Here is a 26,504-nt window from a genome sequence, read left to right as displayed (position 1 = left end):
TTTCCGGCGGGCCGAGGCGGCGCCGCGGCCGCCGCTGCTGCTGCCGGGTCGGGGGACACAATGGGCGGCAGCGGCGGGGCGGCGGCGGCGAAGGGGCGCTGAGGGGCCGCCGTCCTCCTTCCCTCCCTCCCTGCGGCCATGGCCACCACGGCCGAGCTCTTCGAGGTGGGTGCGGGCCCCGCGGGCCGGGTGCGGGCGGTGCTGGCCGGGCCGGCTCGCTGAGGGGATGCGGCGGCCTCTCCCTGGGGAAGGGCGGGCGGTGTGTGGGGCTGGGGAAGCGGCGGAGCCCCGGTGCCGCCCCGCGGGGTGCGGTGCCCGCCTTGCCCCGCTGCAGGGCCTCCCTCCTGGCCGGCTCCCGGGTGCTGGTGACAGGGCCACGCCAGGCCCGGCCCCGCGCTCCTTCTGCCGAAGGCACCGTCTCGTCTGACCCCGGCGCGGGGGTGTCAGTGGGGCTGGGATGGAATAAAGAAATGACTTTGCCCTCCCTTTACCTGCGGTGGAGGCGAGGCACGGAAGGTGAATAGCTCAGCCAAGGCCACGCAGGAGCAGGGCAGGAATAGCAGGAGTCTGTCAGATTCTTCCCGTGGCATTACAGAATGCCCTAAGTTGGAAGAGACGTGCGAGGATCATCTCCCTCCTGAAGGGAGCCTGCAAGACAAATGGAAAAGGGACTGTTTACAGGAATGTGTAGTGACAGGACAGGGCGAGTGGCTTCAAACTGAAAGAGAGCAGGTTTAGGTTAGACATGAGGAAGAATGATATCACCCTCTTGACTGTGAGGGTGGTGAGGCCCTGGCACAGAGAAGCTGTGGCTGCCCTGTCCCTGGCAGTGTCCAAGGCCAGGCTGGATGGGGCTTGGAGCACCCTGGGCTAGTGGAAGGTGTCCCTGCCATGGCAGGAGGTTGGAACGAGATGATCTTTGAGGTCTCTTCCAACCAAACTCTTCTGTGGTTCTGTGGCTTCAGCTTCTGGCCTGGACCATGAGCTCTCATGATGTGACCTGTGGCACACAGAACGTGTGTGGTGTCCCCACTTCCTCTTCACAGGGACATGGTGACATCCCCATGTGTCCTGTGTTTGCTGTCCAAGCCACTCAAGAGCTGGCTGTTCTTCTGGTGGGTTATCACTGGGACTTTGTCCAGCCTTCAGGAAAGGGTCTTCCTGTTTCTCTGGAAGATCCTATATCTGGGGGTTATGTAAATGCATTGTGTGCATTTGAATTTATGAATCATTGTGATGGCACACGAGTGTTATGACTCACGTCTTTTGGTTTGTGTGGCTTTAAAAAATAGCTGGACTGAAATACTGTGCTCCTGTAGCTGGGTGCCAGGTTTTGTACCCTCCCTACAATACTCTAGGAGCCTCTTGATTTCTCAACATGGTGACAGTGCCATTCTGTTCTTTGTGGGGTGTTGAGTGTGAGGTAATTTGAATATGGAAAGAAAACTGTGTGTTTTGGCTGCTTTGGGTCGTGCAACAACTTTTTCCATTTTGCAATAGCAATAAAGATGAAATTGCAAATTAGGTGAGACTTTTGCCTGAAGTTTGGGGCTAGAAATGATGTTTTTCCAACATGGAATCCAGTATTTCTCTCTCTCCTGCTTTCACTTCTCTTTCACTCCAAAGGCAAGAGAGTTTTTGTTCATGTCCACTAATTTAATGTTGCCTACTTGGTTAGTTTGAAATTTCTGCCTTATATAAGAACATAAAAATGTGCTTGTTATGGGAGTAGCCCTTAGCTGTTTGCTGAGGGTGGAATTTGATGGCCATGTTTTCATGAGTGTGTGTTTTAAGTAAATTTCAGTACAGATATGGGAAATTGTGTAGCACGATCTGTGCTGAAAATGTGCACAACGTGGACTGAATTCTCCCTCACATAACTTAAAGCATAATTTAACAGTGGATACTTCTAAACTGGTTTTTAATCTGGCTGTGTCCAGTGTAGTTTCATTTGTAAACACCAGATCAAACCAGGTTATGACCCACTTCAGGCATATCTCTTATTAAATCAGGAGTATTGGCTGAATGGATGGGATCAGGTTAATTCATCTGGAGCCAGAGGGAAGTTCAAAGCTGAAGAAATTGACTGTTGGGGCTCATCTGATAACAGGCAAAGGACTTGCAAATGACATTTGTAATAGCTGATTTTAAGCAATTTCTGCAGAACAGGATAGGGGACTTAAAACAGGAGCTAGGCTGTCAGCTATGAGTAACCCTGTTATCAAGATAGCATTTAAAAAAGAAAATGTGTTTGGAAGGTACAAACTGAAGTAAGAACTTTTGGATCTGCAGTGGAACCTGGAAGATCATGTGTTAGAACAGATTTCCTTAGGAGAAGAGGCTTGCAGAAAAACTTTGTAAATGTTGTTTGACAAAAATGAAAAAATATTCCAAACCATTATATGTGTGTAGGTGAATTATCTTTTAGAAAGGAGAAATGTAGAAAATGTTATCTGCACACACAGGGTGTCAGTAAACCCTTTATTCAGGGTTCTTCCATACTTGGCTTTAGTATCCCTGTAACCAGAGTGGGGCCTCAGCTGAATTACAGGATATTCAGAGGAAAAATTGTGGATTTTCATATAAAGGAGGAGTCCTGCAAAGAGCCCTGAGGTAATTGGGAAGCTGGAGGCCTCCCTTGAGGGGAATGTTACTGCACTGAATGACTCATTTCACCTATAATTAAATTACAAAAATGTTCCAAACTTTTAGATAGCAGGGTGGCACAAGGAGGGAATTTACGCTTGGCATGGAAACGTGGCATTGTGGCTTTTGATGAAAAGGATTCTTGTAAAGGCAACTTCACGTTGTGTATCAGGAAGGACTGGTTAAAGAGATGAGTGACTTGTAGGGAAATTGTTTTTATGTGGTATCAACCAGTTATTTTTGAAGTTTAGCCAAGGAGGCTGAGCACAACATGGTTACTCAGTCAGTCTGTGCATGAGGAGTTGCTGAGTGATAAAATTTCTGCCATGTCTATCAGGATTCAGCGTGTAACAAAGTATATTTTAAAACATTTTATCTTCCTGGTTAGTGGCTGGGCCTGACTGGATAGGGCACAATTTGTTTCTGAGGAAACAGACCTTGAACAGGCAATATTTGCTTTTCAACCCTTGGTTTTACTTTCAAAACTAACTCTGTAATGCTGTTTTTTCCCTCCTTATTCCTTGTGACAAAGTTTCAGGCATATTGATACAGTAACCAATGTAATACCTGTTGAGATCTGTTTGTTTTCTACTATTTCCATTTTTTTCCAACCAAGTTTTATCAAAAGCAGTGGTGCCATATTCAGTTGTTTCATCAAATGCTCCTATTAGCCAGAGCCACTCCCAGCTGTGTTTTGGGTTGTTTTACACTTTTACAACTGTTGCTGCTTATAATTCAAAAGCTTTCTATAAAATCCTGGTGCTTGTGAAAATACTTTTCTTACTGGTCTTAGAAGTGCTGATATTAGCACCTAATCACTGCTGCTGAGTAATAAATACTATTTTTATTAATGATAGAAATTGGACTGTGTTTAGAGTAATTTAGTATTAACTACGTGATGAAATGTTTGAGCTGTAAGTAATGGCCAGCTAAAATTGGGTTTATAAATGAGGCCTCTGCCTTCAGAAAATATTGTTGGGTGGAGCAATAATCTTAGCTCTTTACCCTTGAGTGGTGTTTTTATGGAAGAACCAGCAAATATTATGGAAGAAACTTGTGTAACTTTGAGTTTTAGTATCACTCATGTCTGCTTTTTCTACTTGTGGAAATCAAATTCATCCTCTGTTTTTATGTCTTTTTTCCTCATTTTTATCTGCTGTTTCTGCAGTTGCACTTGGGCTGCATCCAGTGGCATCCCATGCTGGGTTTTTTGGGCTGGGTTTTTTGATCAGTTCTGTGTGTGATGCCATGGTGTGACAGAGAGTTGAACAACTGTAAAAACCCTTATTTTGCCACATAATTTTTGTAGGCAGATGAATTCTCGGATGTGTTTTGCTGATGGCTGGCTTGGGTGGTGTAACCTCTCAAATCAGCTGCTGCAGGGCTCAGGCACTTTGGAATGACAAGCCACAAACTCAGCTGCAAATAATGACTTTAGAGCCAGCTCTTCACAGACCTGCAGCACATTCTTTGCAAGCAGTCTGATAATATCTAAACTTGATGTTCCAACTCATCATATTAAAAGCTGTGTTCTCAACAATAAATATGTAAGCCCAAGAGGTGATGGAGCAATTGCCAACACTGTACTTTTGATTATAGTAAAGCTTCTAAACACTTTCAAAATGAGGTGTGAGCACCTGCTGAAGGAGCAGCCTGCTGGGGCACATTGTGAAGGGTTTTTCTTCTGTGGCCAGGAGCCTTTTGTGGCAGATGAATACATTGAACGGCTGGCATGGAGAACACCTGGGGGAGGTTCCAGAGGTGGAGAAGCTTTTGATCCCAAAAGGTAAAAAATCAAATTGCACAATGGTCAAAGTGAATGTATCTCTAATTGTACTGTTTTATTCCACATATAATAACAGAGCTCTGTGTAATGGTGCTGTGTGTCCAAGGAGGTTTTCATGTGGCAGAATTGGTAACATTTGTGACCATGAGCCAATTATTCAGAACTAATTATTCAGTAATGAGTAGGGAAGGTCACTTTCTGATTGAGACCTTTTGAATGAAGGAGAATTGATATTGTTTGTGCTTGTCAGACAATTGCTGGATTCAAGCATAATATGAGACTTCACTGCTATGATAGTTAAGCCAATTTAATGAGATTCTTACTTTAGTTTCCTGAGCTGCCTTATTTTAAGACACAGCAGTTTGCAAATAAGAGGCACAAAAAGGTAGAACAGCAAGAGAGGCAGCTCTGGGGATAAGATCTCGTGATAAACTAATCTGACTTACTAAAATGTCACAAAATTAACCTGACAGAGTCAAAGGATGTTAATTCTGGAGCACCTGGCTCTTTGGAGGCGTCTGAAAAGAGAAAGGATACTGTGGAATTTCTAGCAAGATGCTGAACTCTTGACATTCAGCCTGAGGCCCGTATCCTATGCGGAGCTTTACGTGTGATTGAAGCCAGAAGAAGCCTGGAAATACACAACACTGTTCCCTGGAACTCTTTCTGTGTGCTTGTGCCCAGTATATACATTAGGGTAGTTCATGATTTGTACAAATTCCTACTTAGTTAAACAGATTTTCTGCATTTCTGATGGTTTGCTTGGTGAACTTCTGGGAGGCACTTCCACATTTTTCAGGACAAGCAGGTGAAACCTGCAACAATAAATATTTTTCTTGTGGCATCTTCTAGTATTGGGTAGGGAGCCAAAATTAATATTAAGAAACAAATATTAAGAATATTAAAAAAGATGCTGCTTTTGTTTTCTAGAAAGAGTATTGGAGTCTGTATTTCTTATCTGTAAACCTGACTAGCAGCTGCCTCTTCTGCTTCTTTCCTTTCTCAATATATTGAGCAGTGCTGCTGAATAAGTGCAGAGTTGACACAAGATCTGTTTAAAAAACAAACCCCAGCCTGAATGAGTTTGCTGAAATTAATAGAGATTGCCTGAATTTCTCTAGGCTTTTGTTTGGAAGAATGCTGTGTGTCACTGTTGTTTAAATTTGATTTTCAATATGCTTCTGTAAACTTAGATGTGTTCCTTCTGGTTTTCTGTGAGATCTGCTGCCGTGTGCAGATTGCTCTTGGGCTTCTGGCAAGCAGGGAGTGAAGGAGAGGAATCACCAACATCTGCCTCAGTCCAGTTTTCTTTAAGAAGTTGTGCCCTCAAGTAACTGACTGGACTAAAAGCCTCTTCTGACATTAAACCTGGACAGCAAAGTTCTGAAATGTTACAGATGTTTTCAGTTCTTAGCATGAGTTTTATGGCTGTGGAAGATCTGGGAGTAATCCATTCCTTGACCAGTGATTGGGATATTTAGAAAAGGAAGAGCTGAAAATATGACTGAAATAGGACAGAGTGAATAAAAACAGGAATGAGAAAGAGAGATGTTGAGAACAGAATGAAAAGAGCAGAGGGAATTCAAGAATGCATTCAGATGTACTGTGGTTTGGAGGAGTAAAATGTGAGTCTGAAAGAAAAGGTGAAGTCAGTCAGAACAACATTATGAAATGATGGCTGTGTCAGTTCCTTATTAATAATTACTCATTGTAATGCTGATTTCCAACTTTACAGTAACATGTAGAGTAGAGAATATTCTTCTGTTGTATCCCTTACACTGAAGGGATGTAGTGGCCTAAGCTTTCTTTTTCCATGTGAGACTTGTTTAGGGAAGATGGGGATGTAGGGATTTCTGCATCTGTGGCAGAGCCACGTTCTTGAGGGATTAATATTTTGGTGTTCCTCTCTCCTTTGACCCACCATGCACAGAGTTTTTATGTTGTCATAGAATGGTACACAACCAGGGTGATGCAGTTTAAATCAAAATTTTAGAAACAGAATTTTTCTGAAATATTTAATGTTAAATAATAATAATATATAAAATATTTAAATTTAAGATTTAAATTTATTTATTTATTTAAATCTTCAATCTGGAAACATTTCTAGACATGGTTAGATGAGCCTTGTATGCAAGTTGCTTTTTTTTTTTTTTTTTTGAGGCGTTTTAAGCTCTTCAGAAGACAATGTCTTTCAAACTAAAATCTGTTTTCCTGTATTTTATTCTAAATCAGATTATTGGAAGAATTTGTAAACCATATCCAAGAATTACAGGTAATGGATGAAAGAATTCAGAGGAAGGTGGAGAAGCTAGAACAACAGTGCCAGAAGGAAGCAAAGGAATTTGCCAAGAAAGTACAAGAGCTGCAGAAAAGCAACCAGGTAAATCCAAGGGCTAGAGTCAGTGCGAAGCTGTGCAAGTTTTCAGAGCATCCTGTGCTCCTTCAGCTTTTCTTGGTGCAGGGTGTTGCTGTTTGAGATAACAATAAAGAGGGTTTGATGACAATTTCTCCTGTCAAAGGAGGCTCATCTGCATGTTCCATTAAGGAGTGTTAGCAATGCTGAAAATGGGGAGTCTTCACAATAATTTAAAGGAGTACACTAAACTTTATTTGGGTTGTGTGTAATTAATTAATTAGCAGTTCTGAAATGCAGGACCTGCATTCACTGGGCTTCTTCCTGAAGGAAATCTTGTGTTTCCTGAAGTGCACAAAATGGAAATCATGAGTTTAGTGTCTGTGTTCTCCAGGTTGCCTTCCAACATTTCCAAGAACTGGATGAGCACATCAGCTATGTAGCAACTAAGGTCTGTCACCTTGGCGACCAGCTGGAGGGGGTAAACACGCCACGGCAACGGGCTGTGGAGGCTCAGAAGCTGATGAAATACTTTAATGAGTTTCTGGATGGAGAGCTGAAGTCTGATGTTTTTACAAACTCTGAAAAGGTAAGAGCTGTCAGCGGGATGAAAGCAGTTCAAAGCAATAAGCGGGACTGCCCTAATTACAAGCTGCTACCATGACTTACCATGGTCAGACTTCAAACCACTGAGTGACTGACTTGTTAAAGTTTCATTGTTCTGAAATGTAAATTAACAACACTGGGCTGCAGATTGCTGATAAAGCATTTGTATTCAGCGATGCTTAATGTGGCAATGTTGGCATTTTTCATTTTATGAAATTATCGGAGATTTGGGAAGCGCTGGGAGGGCAACTTTGGAGTGCAATACAATATCTGCCTGTTTCCTTTGAACCCCTTGCCTCAGATCCATCCTGTAAAGCAGAACGTTTCTGAATGCAACTTCTTTGTGCAACTTTGCTCTGTTGGGTCAGTCCACTGGCCTTGGATACCTTTTTGTCACAGCATGCCTTTGGGCTTTGTGTAGTCCTGTGGTTATGTCTCCACCCTTGGAATTTAGAGGAATCAGGCAGGAAAACTTCAAAGAAATGTTCAAGCATTTTGTTTTTCTTGTGCTTCAAGAGTATGTTCATGAAGCAAATACAATTTGAGTGGTGTGACAAACAGAAATAAACTGAAGGAAAATAATCCAGCTCTAAGCAAAAGGATACATTGGATTTCCCAATGCAGTTTAAGTAAAGTTGTTGGTTTGGGTTTGTTGGGTTTTTTTTTTTTAATGTGATGTATCCTGAAGAATCTTCCTTCCCTCCTTAAATTCTGTGCAGTGGTGTGGTTGTAGTCAGGAAAAAAATTATATGTGGAAACAGCAAACACTTGATTTGCACATTCAGCAAAAAAATACATGCTTGAAATGCAGCTCATGGAAGACCTGAGAACAGGTTAATAGTCACCCCCTCCCCACTGAGCTGGAGGTGTCTCTCAGGGAAATGAAAAGCTAATCATTTTATATAGTTGTATTCCCAAGGAGTCACTTGCATAGTGCCTTTTGATTCATGGTCTGTGGATATATGGTAATTACTAGTTGATAGCTTGCCCTGATTCAAGAGAGAGCAGAGGAAAAACCTCCCCGATTTCCAAGGGAAACAGAAAGGTTTCAGCATAAGGGAAGTTCTTCTATGGACAGCCTTTCCCAGAGCTGCATAAATTTTTTCTTTTATTTTTTCCTAAGGAGTAATAAAACATGCATTTTACAAATATTTACTGGCAGCATGGTGAATAACAAAACATAAGTTAGAGAATTGTTGTCTGCTCAAGAGGCTCAAAGAATTCAACTTTCACTTTATTTGTAAATTAAAGTTTCATGATACATCCTGTTGGAGAACCAGAAAAATTTGGTAGATAAATAGGGTGAACCTGGAAATTTGTAAACAAATGAATCTCTGTACACCCCAAAGAATAATAAGATACTCATCCAGTCTGGAGGAAGACAAATGTATAGGCCTTAACTCCTGTGCCAGTCTGCAGGAGAAGGGTGTGGGAACACAAACAAGAATTTCTGGATACAAGTTATCGTACTGAGGCTAATTTCAGCCAGGTGGAGTCTTGAACTTTTTCCCTCCTGATTTAAACAATAACTTGAAGAAGTGTTTGTAGAAGAGCCTGCCCAGACAGGAGCTGTTACATCTTAGTGCATCTTTGTACTAAAAATACTTCTAAAGTATGAGATGGTAACAAATATTCTTAAATGTAAAACCTTAGTTCTTAGTTCTTTGTCAATGTCTTCTGATCTTCAAACTGATGGGGGTTTTAGATAATGTTTTAGAGCATGTTATGATTTTTTGTGCTCTGCCAGCCCTCACAAATGTGGGCTTTTCTTTGAGACATTGAGGGGATACTGTGAAAGGAGAGGCACAAACAAGAGTATAGTACAGTTATGTTCTAATTGATACTTTTCTCAGTAGTGTCTGTTCTTAAAATCTGTTGGATTCCTTTCTTTCCCTACACTCCATTTGTTGCTTCCCACTTTCTCCCAGCCACACTGAGCAATTTCTGACTTACCTCTGTGAAGGTTTTCCTTGCTGGTTTATCCCTTTCTGTGCATTGTGTCTTCACCCTCTGAATCCTTATAATTTCCCTTGTGCTGCTAGCTAACCAGTCTAAAGATTCCTGAAGTGAGCAAATCACTCCAGCACAATTAAACTATCAAAATGATCAGCAGCCCACTTGTTTATCATGCAATAAAATCATCCTGCTTAATATGTTTACTATTATTCTCATGTCCATTTCTCTGTTTATGTTCTGTACTTAATTTCATTATGCCTTTTCACTTGTGCATGTTAAAATTGTCCCTTGCCATTATTTCTCCATGACTTTTCAGTTGTTTTTTCCCAGATACATTATAGCCCTTAAGTTGTATTTTACAAAATCAATATTTATTTTGGTTTTAATGGTTTACAGAAACCTGATTCATTTAAAAATTAAAGATGTCCGGGTTTAAGCAGAAACTGTGGAGAATTGATTAGTCATGGCTTCTCTAGTGCATAGAAAAAGTCCTGAATTCAATAAAATCTAAGTTAGTTAACAGCTATTGTGTGAAGAGGAAACAAAGAAAATGTTGTGTTTGTGGGATTTCTTGGTTGGTTTTTTTTTGTTTGTTTTGATTTTGCAGCTTTGGTGAATAACTGCTAATATATAGACAATTGTATAGATCCCAGTTGTTAGGTATTAATGTTGCTGCAAGCTAATAGAAATAACTGCTCTTTCATTGGATTTATTTGAGGAGTGTAGCAGCTTCTGCCTTAAGAGGCTATTGTAAGCTGACAGTTCAAAACATAAGCTGCTCTTAATAGTCAGAATGGATCACTTTGAGTGCCCCTATTTTTGCTGAACAACCAGCCTGGTGTGATTCCTGTGCTCTCTATTCTTACCTGTGTGTCTGCTTCTATTCTTGAAAAGTTTTAATCCAGCCTGCTCTAAGTGGTGGCAGAATAGGATTTCATTGCTTCCTTCCCTCTCACTTCAGTTCCCTGGATCACCACTAATTGGAAGAACAAGATAAACTCCAAATTCTGCATGTTCTCCATTGTGCCAGCTTATAAAGCTTTTAGTCATCAAATAATTCAGGTTGCAAAAGACGTCTGAGACTCTCGAGCCCAACCGTTCCCTCAGCACTGCCAAGGCCACTGCTAACCCATGTCCCCAAGTGCCACATCCACATGGCTTTGAAATCCCCCAGGAATGGGCACTCCACCACTGCCCGGGGCAGCTGTGCCAGTGACAACCCCTTCCATGAAGAATTTTTTTTCATGTGAATTTAAACCTCCCATGGCACAATTTGACTATTTTTCCTCTGGTCCTGTCCCTTTTCTTTGGGAGCAGAGCCAAATCCCCCTGGCTGTCCCCTCCTGTCAGGGAATTGTGGAGAGTGAAAAGGTCCCTCCTGAGCACCCCCCAGCCCCCTCAGCTGCTCCTCATCAGATGTGCTCCAGCTGTGGCAGGTTTGGCCCAGTCAGCACTGCTTAAATCCACACAAGTTCAGTTACAACCAGCTGCCTTCCCACACTTTGAAATTTGTCTTTTCCGTCATTTTATTCAGCATAACGAAGCAGTCACCACTTAGATGCACTTCCTGTGCTGACTGGTGGGGAAGAATAATTGATAAGAGGTTCTGCTGCCCAGAGCAGAGTTTTGCATGCTGTGTTACCTGTTTATTAGCTTTTGTATTCATGCAGCTATTCTTATTTTGTAGCTCTGTAATTACCTGACTTCCATCTTGATTTTTGCTTTGGACCTCAGAGTTTATAATTTCTAATACATCTTCCATTTCTCTTTCTTTGGGAGAATGCTCTGCTTTGATCCCTTTTTTTCCCTTTCTCCTCTCTCCATGCCAAGCAGGGTCATGGCTTTTTTTTGGTATGAGCTTTGTCCAGACAGTTCCACACTTCCACAGACATCCCCAGTGGGAACATGTGATGTGACTTTTCATCATATTTTGACCTATATTACTTTATGTTAAAGAAAAATACCTTAAGCATCTTAAAAGTATATCTAGGAACTTGGAGGGGCTGATCTCTTCCACGGGTATGTCAACTCTACCAGCTTTAGAGATAGGAACTTTGTGTGTGAAAATTGGACAGTGCAGGGGGAGGAAAGGAACAGCCCAAAATCAGACCTTCTTTAATGACTCTGTCATGTTTTCTTCTCACCAGATTAAAGAGGCAGCTGATATTATTCAGAAACTGCATTTGATTGCACAGGAACTGCCTTTTGACAGGTAAAAATCTATCTGAACATCTTTTTAAGAAAGTAAATCTTCGCACAGCTATGATTTTTCCGATGCTTCCCTTGTCTCCCCTTTTGGGCTGTGCTTAGGGATTCATGGAGCTTTTGAGCTGGATTGTGTGCTTATTTCTCTCTCCTCTATTCTCAAATTTGTGTTCACGCACTCATGTTGTAGGATCATCTTTACATACACATCCTAAACTGCTTAACAGACTTTTAATGGGATAATTTTGCTTTGCTGACTTAATGCTAGATTTGAATTAGATGCTTGTAGGTTTTTAGGGATATAAAGCGGGGAACTTTTCTGTCGTCTTTGTGCTGCATGTTTTCATTTTTAAGCAGAGTGCCTGCTGTTCATGATCCAGGATGCCTGTGATTTCTCATGTGATGTGGATTTGAATTTAATCATGCTATTTTTTTGTTGTTAACAGATTTTCTGAAGTAAAATCAAAGATAGCAAGTAAGTTATCTATCCAGTTCAATCCATATTGCTGTATTTGAATTGTTAAAGATGATTAAAGAAGTAAGCAATACTGTCAGTATTACAGTTTTTGCCTGAATTATGTAGCCTGATGGGTTTTTGTTGTTATCCCCTTTCCTCTCCAGGTAAGTACCACGATTTAGAGTGCCAGTTAATTCAAGAGTTTACCAGTGCTCAGCGCAGAGGAGAAATCTCCAGGATGAGAGAAGTAGCAGCAGTTTTGCTTCACTTTAAGGTAAAAACTAAGGGGCTTAATTTAAATATGTGAATAAAACCGACCCACGGTACACTAAGTGCCTGTTTTGAGTTTAATGTATTTGTGTGGGCACAGCCTTCATGTCAGATAATGTGTAACTTCAGGACTGAAGGGTTCAATCTGAAATCAAGTGCAGGGGAATAAAGGAGGCAGATGAGGGGGATTGAGGGCAGCATCAGTGGAGAACTTTCTAAGATAATCTCTTCTTGCATGGGTGTGACCTGACTTTCATGCTTGAGAAAGAATGTTGAAACTTGAGGTATAGATCCATGCAGAGTGGTGGTAAGTGGAGTTATGGTAGATACATAACAAAAATGGGTTTGGAAAAGTCTGTGCTTTGAATGAATTCTGTTTGTTTTGGTTTTTTTAATTAACTTTTTCACAAGTTGTGTATTTCTGTGATTTAGTTTTGTACTGAAAACATGAACACCCTGCTCTAACATGGAGTTATTTTGCTCCTTCCATAGGGCTATTCCCACTGTGTTGATGTGTACATAAAACAGTGTCAAGAGGTAATGCAGTTTGTTTACATCATTTTTTTATTTACATTACATGGTTGATTTAATTAGTCCTATATAGATTGTTGGAAATATATTCTGAAATGTGTTTCTCAATCCCTAGGGTGCATTCCTGAGGAATGATGTCTTTGAAGATGCAGCCATTCTGTGCCAGAGAGTGAATAAGCAAGTTGGAGAAATCTTTAGCAATCCAGAGACTGTGCTAGCCAAACTCATTCAAAATATCTTTGAAGTTAAACTTCAGGTATTTCAAATTTGAACATGTTGAAGTTCATTGAGGAACCTCTTAATAAAAAAATATTTTATCTAGGGATAGCAATTAATGAGAATTTACAGTATTGGTAATCTTTGTATAAGGGTGTAGAATCACCTCATGTAACAATTAGGACAGATAATCAAGCCCATATCAAATAAATCTCCTTGTGCTCTGAATACAGAGCAAATACTCAAATTCAATATGTAAAATTATTAGGGGATTGCTGTGTTCATTGGGTAATTCATGAGATGTCATACACGAGTTTGATTTGTTCTCTATGCCCCCTACCAAGAATATGTCAGGAAAAGAACTTCCACATTTCATATCTCTAATTTGCTCGTTCTTGGATTTGGGTGTCGTGTGTGAGGTTAGCATTGAATAAGTGAAAATCATTTATGTTGTGGGTAGTGTCTTGCAACTAATGCAATATTTATGAAAATCTAAAGTAATTGAAAATACTAAGTTTTTCATCATGCAAATACACCCACTAAAGTTCTTAAAGTCAACAGCATGACTTTCCTTGCAAAAAGCAATTTCCCTGTAGATGTTGCTCTCATAGTGTAGAGATTGAGCTTGTGTTTCAACCCCAATTTTGTGTGTCAGTTTTGAATTAGTATTTTATGATAAATAATACTTTTGTCCAAATATTCAGTGATAAGAAGGGCTCTAAGCTTGTATCTGCTTTGTGTATGTATTATGGTAAGCAAATATGTAACCATCTTTTTGCCTTGTCAACGGCAGAAATGCTCTGAGACCTCTGATGCTTTTGATTCTTAAAGTGAGGGGATTTTGTGTTAGTTGGTCAGACATAGTTTCAAAGCCATCTGTCTTTTGTCTTTGCTTCACACATTACTGTTTTGTGTTATTAAATCACTTTCTTCTACAAGTGTGTTTAACCCCCTCTGTGGATAATGGAGGAAGTGTAAATTAAAGATGTAAAACCAAAGGAGAGATGAATTTCCTTTAAGTAAGATCTACACTTTGCAGGAAATTCCATATAATCTAGGAAGTAGTGAGAGTGACCTGTGGTTGTCAGTTTATCTTCTAACAGATGTACCAAATTTTGCAGAGTTATGTGAAGGACCAGCTGGAAGAACACAGGAAATCAGATGCAGAACAGTATCTTAAAAACCTCTATGATCTATATACAAGGTATGTATATATCAATGATTAAATTATTGGATTGAAGCTATTGGAAAATAAACAGATTTGTTGTCAAGAAAAAGAAGCCAAAAATGTAAACTTCTCATAAAAGCTGTAAATTTTTTATGTCTATTAACCTTTACAATGATGGATTTCCTAAGGAAAATTTAAAATGGCCATTATTATTTTCAATGGGTATTATTGTGATCTTCAAGAGTAATTTTAAAACTGTGCAAAAGCCAGTCCTCCCCATCTCACTGGCAACTTGATTGCAGTGGTGCTGTGTGTAATTAAACATGAATTATGTGAAATTCTTTGCTTAAATGTGAAACTGCTCCAAGTCTTAATCACCATCAGGGTTCTGTTGTGCTGTGTACTTTACAAACGTGTAATGCTGTAATTCATCCACATTCAACCTTTTCCTCCCCTTCCCTTCTTTGTTTCTTTTGCATAAAGAACCACTAATCTGTCAAGCAAATTGATGGAATTTAACTTGGGTACTGATAAGCAGACTTTCTTGTCTAAGCTTATCAAGGCCATTTTCATTTCCTACTTGGAGAATTACATTGAGGTGGAAATTGGCTATTTGAAAAGTAGGAGTGCTATGATTCTGCAGCGCTATTATGATTCCAAAAACCACCAGAAGAGGTCCATTGGCACTGGAGGGTAAGTTCCTTTTGGGAAGTTTGATAATTTTGAAGTGGAAGGGAGGTGGTGAGGGGAGAAAGGCTGTGTTTGCCATGTCAGATGCACAGTGATGAACTGTCAAAGACCTACAGCTTTTTATAATTTGCTTTCACTTTATGTTCTGCTCAAAAGTGTGTTGCTCTAAGTACATGTGAAATGTACTCAGTGCATGGTATTTGTACATACTGGAAATGAAAAATACCAGTTAAACCTATGTTTCAACTTAGGATCCAGATCCACAAAAGGACTGAAGCAAAACTAAGGTACCTAAAGCATGTGGTGTATGTGTGTATCTAAAAGCATACATTTTTTTTCACCTGCCCAGGTCTTGTGGTCCCCTCCCAAGACCTAGGAAGGGGAAAAGACCATAGCAATGTCAGTGAGAAAGCTCTTAGTGAGCCCAGAAGATGCAATGGACTTAGAGAAAGGTAAAACAAGACTTCATTATCCTCAGGGTAGAAAAACTAATGAAGGAGTAGTGAGAAGTGGGATAGGAAGTATTAAAACTTGTGTGAAGCAGAGGTGCTAAGACTGCTGCACCTTTCAAAGAGCTGCTGGGTTCAGTGTGTCAGGAATGAGGAGTGATATGGAAAAAGCAGCAGTGAAGTAATTTTAAAAAAAGCAAAGATGAAAATTTAATTTTCTTGGGGAAAATTAAATTTATTGTAGTGCGTAACTGTATGGGTTGTTTTATGCATGGAAATGTGTCGAAGCATGCTTGACTAAATAAAGAACTGCTGAGATAATGGATGAGGATGAGAGGATTTGTGGGTGTGGATGAGATAGGAAGCTCTCATTAGTGTTTGGAAAGTGCAGTGTGACAGAGAGGATGGAGGCTGAATCTGTCCAGAGAGCAGAAGTGCTGCAGGATTCCAGTGAAATCACTCATCCCACAAGGGGAATGAATAACTGCTCCCATGTGTGAACGTGCCATTCCAGAACACAGTTGACCATGGAATCAGAGGTGGTAGTTTTGCATCTACTGCCAATTTTTGTTTTTAAAGCTTGCAAGACTTGTCTTAATGCTTGCACATCCTAAACTGTGTCTTGGGTCCTGTTTTTGAGTTAACAACTACAAGATGCTAAATTGTTGTTGTGTTTGACTACCAAAATTTCCACCTGGTGAAATTTTTTTGGGGTCTGTCTTTGTTCCAGTATTCAAGACCTCAAAGAGAGACTAAGGCAACGAACAAACTTACCCCTGGGGCCAAGCATTGACACACATGGGGAAACTTTCCTGTCACAAGAAGTGGTGGTTAACCTTTTGCAAGAAACCAAGCAAGCTTTTGAAAGATGTCACAGGGTAAGTTTGCTTCCTGTGACCTCCCTCAGTGTTGAGATTTGAGATGTTGTGTGTGAGATTAAGTCTTGAGCTTAAGTTTTTGGTTGAGGTGTGATAGGAAGAGGAAAGGACATTTCAAATTGTCTCTTGTGTTTTTCATGGAAATGGAGCCACAGTGGAGGCTGAGGGTTTGTTTTTCCACATGGATCTAGTTGTAATTTGTGAGTATTAATGCTGGCTGTTTTTGGAAGAAGTGGTGATCATTAAACCTACTGGCTGCATCGCTTTTCTTATTAAATTAGACCCAAAACCTGAAAAACCTTCAGTGTGGTTTTCTTTTCCTGCTTCAAAAATACACTGTTCAACAGTTGCTTTCCTGCTTCAAGTGTAATTTCTTCTTAGATTAGTGAATGATCACCAATAAAATACTGAGAGGAATAGTCTTAAACATTATTTACCTCGATAACCCTCTACAGTTTTTTAAATGCTTCAGTCTAACATGAAAAAGGTATTTTACTTCTGATTAAATTGCTGGTTTTGCTGCCTGTCAATCATATTTGCCTGGTATTTGGTGTAAATGAAAACCCTTGAAATTTAATTGCAGACTTAAATGTGATTTTTTTTTTATTAGCTAAACACACTGATTTCTTAAGAAGTTTTAATTCCTTTAACATTCTCAATGAGCTTATGGCAGAAAAACTTCAGATATTTAGATGTTTTCATATTTTGTAAACTGAGTGGAGCCAAAGACAGAGCAGGGTACAGACACAAGACTTTTACCTGCACACCCTTGGGATCACCACCTTCCTCAGGGTGAGAATCAGTGCCTGTAAGGCAAGCAGGTGGATCATTATTTTTCTCAATATCATAGTTGCTAGGAGCAGTTGTTAAATTCATGATAGAAATTGGTTTTTTCCACGTGTGCGCAACCTTTTGTTTCTGCCTTTCTGTTGGGATCAGATTTAATATAAATTATTTTAGAAGAATTGTATTTGAGTGGAAGCCCCAATGGATCTTGGCACATAAGGAGATTTCCAGAATTAGGATTTTAGAATTTAGGGGTTTGTGGTCAAAGCAACTCACTGTGCAAAAGATAAGTTAGTCCCTGGCTAACTAATTGTGGTATTTATGTCACATAGCAGATGTGTGCAGGGTTCTGCCAGCTGTGACTGCTTTAGGAAAAATAAATTGGTAATTTTGATGTAGCCATATATTGAAACATTTCACTGTTTGGAAATTTCTGTTGTTGGGTTTTTGAGTTTTTTGGGGGGAAATACAGCAGAACATTTTGAGTGTTGTGTAAATTACCTCCAGCTGCAGTAGTAATATTTCTTCCTTGAAGCTTTATAAAAGTCTTCACCTAATTCCTTAGGAACCAAAGCTGTTTTTCCTAGGTACAAAAGCCCTGTCACGTTTTTCTTTAGAAAAGGGATTTACTGACAGGTTGCTGTCTGAAATCCCATGTTGCTTACAGCTCATCAAAGTCCAGATGCTGAGTGTAAATGTGGCCATTGCTGCACTTAATAAAAGTGTTCATGCTCCATTGACTCCAGCTGAACTGTGCTAAATGTAGCCCAGGTTCAGCTGCATTATTTTTGCTGCAGTGCTAAAAGAACACAAACTGGAGCTCCAGCTAACCCAGTGTCCTGCTTCTCACTGTGGCCAGTGCCAGGAGGGTGTTAAATGAATAAAAATACAGGGTATGCATAGAGTAATCTCTTCTGAATGCATTTTCCCAGCATCCAGTGGCATGCAGGTTAGGCAGTTCCTGAGACTGCATCTGGAAAACTGTTGTGAGGACTGTTAATTAATATATTCTTTTATTATTACTCTTATAGTTATTTTTAGAAACTGTTAATGCTTTTGCTTATTGTAGCATCGTGTGGCAGCTTGAGTTTACTTGTAAATGCTGAAGGGTTTGTTGATATTATAGGCTGTTCCTGAATAATTCCCTGTATGGATACTTTTCATTTTGAGTAAAATTCCAATTATTCTGGAATACTTGTTACATTTTAAGCTTATCTCCTATGCAATATCCAATAAACTTTCAAATCTATGTAGAACTGACCTTTAGGACATTTTTTTTCTTTTTCTTTAAAGCTCTCTGATCCCTCTGACTTACCCAAGAATGCTTTCAGAATTTTTTCTATGCTGGTAGAGTTCTTATGTACTGAGCACATCGATTATGCATTAGAAACAGGCCTTGCTGGTGAGTACAGTATTTCCTGAGCATTTCATCTCCTTGGCCTTTCTGTGCAGATGATCTTTGCTGTGCCTTTATTGATTGGCCTTGTTCAGGATGTGTTGGTTAAATTAAATCTGTTTCGTGTGTTTGGGGGTTGACATTTAATGGCTTCTAAAGTGTAACTTTCATTTGGGGAATTGATGCACAGATGAAAACGTGCTTCTGTCTTTAGAAACATTTTTATCATAGAAATTGGGACATCAGCATTCCCTCCTTCTGTGTTCAGTGTCATAACAGGAGAGTATTTTTTTATTAAATCTTAATGTTTATAGGAATTCTGTGCTTGTTTGTGTATTTGTGTGCTTAGAGTGACAGTAAATAGGAAAACTGCTTGTCTAAAGAAGTTAAAATCTTGACAGTGAGAACCTGTCTGTCTTGTAAGACAGCATCAAACTCACATTCTGAAGGAGTTTTTAAATTGACTGCTCTGTTTTGCCATCAGAAATGTTACCAGTTAGATATTTCTGTGCTTATGCTTCTTACCAATATAGCTAGGAGAAGAATTCTATATATGGCACCGTGGTAAATTTTTGAAACTCTAAATCCTGTGATTTAAGCATTCATGGAAAAAATCTGCATATTTAAAAAGTCATCATGCTAATTATAAGAATTGCATATGGTTACAATTCTAATGAAACCTCCTTTGCTTCAGGCATTCCCTCTTCTGATTCAAAGAACGCAAATCTTTATTTCTTGGATGTTGTCCACCAGGCCAATACTATTTTCCATTTATTTGACAAGCAGTTCAATGACCATCTGATGCCACTGATCAGGTACCTTTGTTTTCATTAACATTTCCTCTGGTCTTTTTTTTTTTTTTGGTGAAGAAAGCAATTTTTTTTCATTTCTCATCTCTTTCAAGAGTAGTTTATGCTTGGAGTAGTTCAACTTGATGTTGTGGGAGGGGGAAGAAGAAAAGTTTAAACAAATTGGTTCCTTTGGAAACAAATGGGAGAGAGTGAGCTTCAGGAATACTGATAGGAAGGAAAGACATGTTTTTCCATGGAGATTTTGCTGCTGCATTCCAGGTGGGACTCAAGGGGGTTTATGGCTGTGCCCTTTTCCTGCTGGGGTGGGAAATCTACACTAGATCCTTTTGGAAGCAGAAAACCCAGGAGACAAATTAGTTTTTCTGTTTTAATAATTCACATATCTTCTATACTGTTGCAGTTCTTCTCCTAAATTATCTGAATGCCTTCAGAAGAAAAAGGATATCATAGAACAAATGGAAGTGAAGCTGGATATGGGCATTGATAGGCAAGTAGAGAATAAAACTTAATCTTGTAAATCACACCTTTCTGGTATATGTTAACTGGCCTTTTAAGCATGAATTATTCCTCAACTCAAAATTGATATTTTAATTTATTTTTTAAAAAACAGATAAACATCCATTGTTGTGCATAGGAAATTTAGATTTTGTGTGGTTAGAGGGTCATGTTTGCCATGGCAGATTCTGACCCAAAAATGCTTCTGGAAGGATGTTAAAGGATTTTGCTTATGTTGAAAGAGTGCAATAATTCACTGTTACCTGATTGTCTCAAACTGGTGTTTTTCTACTTTGAAAGAGGGAGAAATGATGATTGAAATAGGTTAAGCACTTGCAGGATTTCCATTAGGAGCAAGGTTTGACAAAAATAGGTTAAATGATTTGCTGGGATCTGTGCAGTGCTATGGATTAGACCGAGTCGTGGAAGTCTGGAGACCTGGAATAATTTTGATTCTGACATTGACTTGCTTTGAGGTTGTGACTCATTTAATCTTTTTTCTATTTCTCAGAATAAAAATGAGGGGATAGCTATAAAAATTGCAAATTAAAATCACAGCTGTTTTTCAGCAGAGGAAAATAATAAACTAATGAGCTTAATATTGGGAAATGGAGCTGTTGTGTGATGCCCTACTTCTGACTTGGTGTATTATTTTCTGCAAGTGCAAGGAGAAGGTGGAAATAGGGGATGTAAGGTGGCAATTGAGATTTTAGCTGCTCAAGCTGCAGGTGACCTTAGAGATTTAAACATGAAGTTGGAAGCACTTGAAGCACTGAGGCCATAAGCTCAGATGTAGATAGATACAGGTCAGTCATCAGTATTACAGTGGTTTGTATCTGTTTGTGTTAAATAATTAATTTCTTAAAGACTTAGGAGAACAAGTTCTTGTCAGAAAACAGTACATTCAAATGTTTGTGGATAAGAAATTGAAAAAAAATTGTGCTTCAGCACGTGAAAAAGAGAGATTAGTTTTGAAATAAACATTACATGTAAAATATGTTTGTGGGGCTGCTTTGTGGTGCCACTGATGCTGTTGAGAATTGATTGTCCTGCTTAAAGGAATGAGTTTAAAAAATAAAGGAAATTTTTGAAACGTTGATGGCTTCAGTTTATCAAATATCGAAAAGTCCAAGTGCAGATTCTTGAAAACCATTCACAGCAATTATCTATCTCAGTAAAAGTGATTTGTCAGCCAAACAGAATTACTTCAACTAGTTTTCTCTCAGTATGTATTTTGTGTAAACAGCCTTCTGGGAGTATTTATTCCAAATGGAAATTGAGCAAGATACTGTTTCTTTAAATTTCTGTTGTTATGTGGACTTAGAACAAAGTAAATCTGAAATACAAGCCTGAGCTCTATGCACAGGACAAAAATGAGTTTTTTCCCCTCTCTGGTTGCATGTGTTCTTCTCTACCTTACCCCAGCTTGAATCCTTCAAGGCCTGGAATGTCCCTGACAGTTGTGTTTGGGAAGGTTGGGGGGATGAGGAGGGTGAAGGAGAGGGGAGGGGAGGAGAAGAGAGCCAGAGGATGTTCCTGGCCAAGGTGGCTACTGGGAGAGGGTTGCAGCCTCTGTTGCCTGCTTTGCTGTTTGACCTTTGCTTTGGACTTGAAGGAAAGCAGAGCCTTGACCTTAGATAATGTTCTGAACAGATAAATCCTATAAAGGAGAAATAATTGATGCTGAAAAACTCCATTAGATTTCTGGGAGTGAGAGAAATACCAAGCTCTGGCAAAGGAAGAAGTTTCTTTTTCCCCCCTCACCCTTCCTTCATTTTCCAAGTGTTTTCTGAGGCTTGCTTCTGACTCATATGCAATGTGATCTAATTCTGCTAAACTCCTTGGAATGCTTCCTCTTGATTCTCTCTGAAGGATGCTGTCCAATTTCTCTGAAGAGCTGGATTTGAATGGATTACCTCACAATTCATGTGTCCCCTTTAAAAGCAGCAGGCTGCATGCTCTGCTCCAAGACACTGAACTTGGAGGAAAGAGTTTTTAGAGGTTTTTTTTTTTGGCTGATGCTCCTTCTTCTAACTGCTTTCATAAAATCTTCTCTGTAGAAAAATGTTGGATGCTGGGTTTTTTCCCCTCATTGCTTCATGCTGCTTAGTTTTGTCCAGAATCATGTCAATATATATAAACATAAAAGTCAATGAAATGAAAAAGTTCCTTTCAAAACCCAATCTGTATTTGTAACTTTAAAGGACGCTGAATTGTATGGTTGGACAGATGAAGCACATCTTGGCTGCAGAGCAAAAGAAGACAGATTTCAAACCAGAAGATGAAAACAATGTTTTGATTCAATATACAAATGTAAGTAATCAAAGTCTCAGCCCATGAGTGTTATCAGGTACAAGATGCTCCCTACCAAACTCCCATTAGACAACATGTGCATTTACTTAATTTACTTGCACCGAGCACCTCCAAACTCTGTTGTGGACTATTTTCTCAAGCTGAAAAGGAACAAGAGTAGTTTTTATCTAGTGTCAGACACAAATCAGTGGGTGCTGGAGGAAGTGGGACATTGTTTCCCCTCCCAAGAGGCCCAAATTTGGAACAAAGCTTTTAGCTGATAATTAGCTTTAAGCTATCAGTTTCAGAAAATCAATTACCAGGTATTCTCCAGTTGCTGGGTGCTTTTTCCTCTCAGAATGGCAGGAACATGGCAAAGCATCACAGGTACAGCATGAACATTTTACTGCACAGTGTTGTCTCTCCAGTGAGTGTGTCTGAATCCCAGCCTAGGGGCTGCTAGGGTGGCTTACATTAGGGAAAAAGGCAGGGAGGAGTAGGGAAAAAACTCAGTGGGAAGAAGTGAGAGCATTCTCTGAGTGCCTGCAGCCAGGTGGGAATGGGAGAAGTGCAGCAGTAGGTAATAGAGTGTGGGAATGGTGAAAATCCCAGTATGGCTGTTAATTAGGATTTATGATTGTGACTCACAAAAGGTTTTTAATCACACACCCCTTTGGTGGATCACTAAATTAAAAATCAAGATTAAAATGTTCTATTCTGAACTGATACGAGCTATAACTTATTTGAATATTTTGTTGCATCCGTCCTTCTACTTGCATTTTTGCATCTTTGTGTGGCAAATAGAAATGTGGAAAATTATTAATTGAAGAATAAACTTTTACAACACATCATTGAGATTAATCAGAGTTAGTAACTGATGTTCAACTTAGCATGTGGAAGAAAGTAGATTACCTAATTCTTACTTATTTCTTTTTATTTTTGAATCTAGGCTTGTGTGAAAGTGTGTGGGTATGTTAGGAAACAGGTGGAAAAGATCAGGAACTCCATGGATGGCAAGAATGTGGACACGGTTTTGATGGAGCTCGGGGTTCGTTTCCATCGCCTCATCTATGAACACCTACAGCAATATTCCTACAGCTGCATGGGGGGAATGCTGGCCATTTGTGACGTGGCTGAGTACAGGAAGTGTGCCAAAGACTTCAAGGTGAGCCTGTCCAGCAGGAGGAGTGATGGTGTAAATCCTCTCTCTCCTCATCTTTTGAAGATATTGTTGGAATCCTTAAAACCAGAGGGTTTTGGGAAAGCTGCAAAAGGCAGGCCTCAGAGACAGCAGAACTGTGATTGGAGCTAAGCAGTAGCCATAAGATTGTTCAGCAGAAAAATTATGTAAGAAGTAGAAAAGTAAGGACAAATGGAACAATGGTCTGTGTATTAACACTTGCCTAGAATAACTCCCTAAGCTGTAGAAAAGTATATCTAGCGAGATATTAGGAAGTTCTAAGCTTAATAATGGAGCTCTGTGCATTGTGTTTTAAGGCTTACAAACACATATTGTATTCAAAATAAGCAAGCATTAAGTGAAGGTACGTGTGCTTATCGTGGTTGGATGGAACTACTGTCAATATGCTTTTGCTTTGTGTGATTGGGCAAAAAAGTTTTAAAGTTGTAACACGAAGTTCTTGGTCTGCTGCCTGAGATGTGAGCTGATGGCATCTTCCCATTGTCAAAACCATGTAATGAGAGTGATGCTGGAAAACAAACAGCTCAAGGCACGTTCCTAGCGGTCCCATCCTGTTTGTGATTTGTACACAGCCCTGGTGGCAGATGTAGATGGATGTTCTGGTATAAGACTCCAAGCAACTCTAATTATTTCTGTTTTTTTCCTTTGTTTCCTCTTGCCCACAGATTGCGCTGGTCCTACAGCTCTTTGATACTCTGCATGCACTTTGCAACCTTCTGGTTGTAGCCCCAGATAATTTGAAGCAGGTTTGCTCAGGAGAGCAGCTTGCTAACCTGGACAAGAACATCCTTCACTCCTTTGTCCAGCTGCGTGTCGACTACAGGTCTGCTCGTCTGGCTCGCCACTTCAGCTGAGAGCATGGCAGGAAACCTTGCACCTTTGGGCAGCCTCAGTTGTTAGAAAGCACAGGGAATTATTTCTTACCAACCATGGGTGTAACTTTTGTGGGACAGTGACTGTTCAGGATAAAGCAGCAGCCATATTTAAACCTGGTCATGTAGAAGGCGAGCAGGTAAAAATCTGGATGTTTCATGTTAGCTCAAGTTCTCCCAGTGAAGAATTTCACAAATCTACTTGCTACTGATTTATTTTCTTTTTTAATTGGAAACATGTTGGTGTAGGAGAGCAAATGGTGCATTGAAAGTATTTTAGTCTTCAATATTGAGTTATCAGATACCATTTGTTAGACTTGAACTACAGAGCATAGCATAGGTAATGGATTACATAGAATAGACCAGTGTAAAAACATTCTTCATCAATTTTAATGACTTAGACTTCAGCACAGCTAATCATAATCAAATTATCTTTGATTGGTGTTTCTAAGTCATTTCTTTCATTTAGAACGTTATCCTGCTCAATGTAATTTCTTGCTCTAATTAATTAGCTTGGAATTTCTTTGAGATGTAGGAGTAAAACACTATCCCAGAAAGACATAATTTATTCATTGTGTGGCATTCTAAACAGAACTAAAGTGGTGAAAAGTTTTGGATTTTTTTTTTAAATTTTATTTTTGGTTCTTTGGCTTTGTTTTGTTTTTTTTACCTAATAGTCAAGGGCCCACTGGAATGTACTGGCATTGTATGATCTGACATTATTGTTTCTGTTTGATACCAGCACACTGAATTTTATATATGCTCCTGAAGTAAATGCAGTTGCCTTGCCTAAGGCATCCTTATTACAAGGGAAGGTGCCCATTGTTGGGTTACTATAAAAGAACTTTTTCTCCTGTCTTATTTTGTATGTAAATAAATTCAAATTCTAACAAAGTGAAAGGATAAAATGTAGCCCGGTTTTTGCTATGTGGCAGGAATGGCTCCAGCAAAAACCTAGAGTGGCAAATTGTGCTGAAGAGAATTGATCCTCAGTGCCTGAGCAATATAAAATGTTGAAGTGTGTGAAAGCTGCTCTTCCACTGATCAAAACTGATATTGGACAGAGGTTACTCTGTGTCTGTTGTGCTCCAGGGTTTCTTCAGGAGTTCCTGACACAGACCCACAGTGTGCACACAGTGAACTGAAGCAGCAGTGGTGTTTGAAACCTTTGGGGTGGCTTTTCCACAAGCAGCTGGGAATTGTTGTAAATAGACCTTTTTTTTCAGAGTGGGCTCTTGTGGAAACCAGGTTGGAACTGCAGTGGAGCAAATGCTTTCTAACACCTTCCTTCTACTGTGGGCTCAGCACATCATGGAAACTTCTTTATCTCCCATTTCCAGAGCAGCATTTCTATCCATTCACTTTATGGGTTGGTCAGAGAATTGTATTTTCCTCTTCTGTTAAAGAATTCCCAGGTGGGGTCCATATTGACAAGACTTGTTGGAACTTCTCTTGCTTAGCTGGGGTTCTCCTGCTTTATTTTGGATTTAGGGGAGCATTCTGTCAGTAAACAAGGGAATGGTTGCCAGCCTGGCTCACAACATCCAGGGAGTCTGGCTGCTCTGCTGGGCTGCTCTGCTCTGTTCCTTGGCCATGGCAAAGCCACAGAGGGGTTTGCACTCTGGAGGAGGCACCTGCTTGTACTGCTGCCATTTTTGTTCCAAAAGCTCTGATGTGAATTCAGATGATACCTCTCTGTTACCTCTGTAACTGAAAGCCAACAATTTTAAGGCTGTGGTTTTATGAACCAATACAAAATCTTTCTACAAAATAAAAAAGTGTCAATTTGCTAACACTTCAGAACAGTGAACATCATCTTGAGTTGCAGATCACAGAAGTGCTTCAGAATTTGTTGTATGACTGTTTGAATTTTTTTTAAGGTTGTATGAAATGTATTTACCATATTCCTTGCTTTATTAGCTGTGTTTTCCATGCATATGCTCAGTGCAATATTCCCATTATGCCTGTTAACAGGAGGCAGCAAAAAGTAGGTGAACACTTAGATATGTAAACTCTTCCTCAATAAAAAGAATTCCTTCCAGATACTTTTTTCATTTCATTTCCATGTTCCTTGAAGATATTTATACTCAATTGTATAAGCCCTTCTATTTAAAAGAAAAAAAAAAAGAATAAAAGTAATTTTACTGACCAAATTTATCACTGGTGTGAGCTTTCTCCTTCCTTTAAAAAACCTCCCCATGCACACACTGGAAGTTTCTATTTCTGGAGAAGGCTGCATTGTCAGTAAGTTTATTTTATAATACAAGTTGGATTGGGGTGGGGTGGGGGAACTGTAATTTTCACACATTTTTAAGTTTAGAGTTCTTACAGCATATAATTTAGAAAAATATTTCCAGTGGCTTATGAATGCAATAAAATAGTATCTAAAATACAAATATGCCTTTTAATGTTCATCTAATGAGTTAAAGTATTGCCTGT

General features: G+C 39.6%; 1 protein-coding gene across 2 annotated transcripts; it reads left to right on the top strand.

Annotated features, from left to right (window-relative positions):
• The first annotated feature begins 19 nt into the window (after positions 1–19).
• Positions 20–26,214, top strand: EXOC5 (exocyst complex component 5). Of its 2 annotated transcripts, XM_041476832.1 has the most exons (19): positions 20–165; positions 4,341–4,432; positions 6,665–6,812; positions 7,180–7,374; positions 11,495–11,559; positions 11,999–12,027; positions 12,174–12,283; positions 12,772–12,816; positions 12,926–13,066; positions 14,148–14,230; positions 14,678–14,887; positions 15,136–15,171; positions 16,064–16,211; positions 18,291–18,399; positions 19,088–19,208; positions 19,606–19,692; positions 21,905–22,013; positions 22,942–23,157; positions 23,859–26,214. In XM_041476832.1, exons 1-19 carry the CDS (start codon positions 139–141, stop codon positions 24,045–24,047), a joined length of 2,160 nt encoding a protein of 719 aa, XP_041332766.1. In that variant the 5' UTR covers positions 20–138; the 3' UTR covers positions 24,048–26,214. The 2 variants fall into 2 exon arrangements, with proteins under 2 accessions (XP_041332766.1, XP_041332773.1); XM_041476839.1 differs by lacking the exon at positions 15,136–15,171.
• Positions 26,215–26,504: the final 290 nt, after the last annotated feature.

This window comes from Pyrgilauda ruficollis, unplaced genomic scaffold (assembly GCF_017590135.1).
Source record: "Pyrgilauda ruficollis isolate IOZ18807 unplaced genomic scaffold, ASM1759013v1 scaffold110, whole genome shotgun sequence".
NCBI classification, from domain to species: domain Eukaryota; kingdom Metazoa; phylum Chordata; class Aves; order Passeriformes; family Passeridae; genus Pyrgilauda; species Pyrgilauda ruficollis.
This window is presented reverse-complemented; position numbering and strand designations above follow the sequence as displayed.

Bases quoted from the DNA above. Each gene is read 5' to 3' on its own strand.
- EXOC5 (XM_041476832.1), top strand. From the start codon at position 139: ATGGCCACCACGGCCGAGCTCTTCGAG. The intron at 4,433-6,664 runs GTAAAAAATCAA...ATTCTAAATCAG, and splicing joins GAAGCTTTTGATCCCAAAAG to ATTATTGGAAGAATTTGTAA. The intron at 15,172-16,063 runs GTACCTAAAGCA...TCTTTGTTCCAG, and splicing joins AGGACTGAAGCAAAACTAAG to TATTCAAGACCTCAAAGAGA.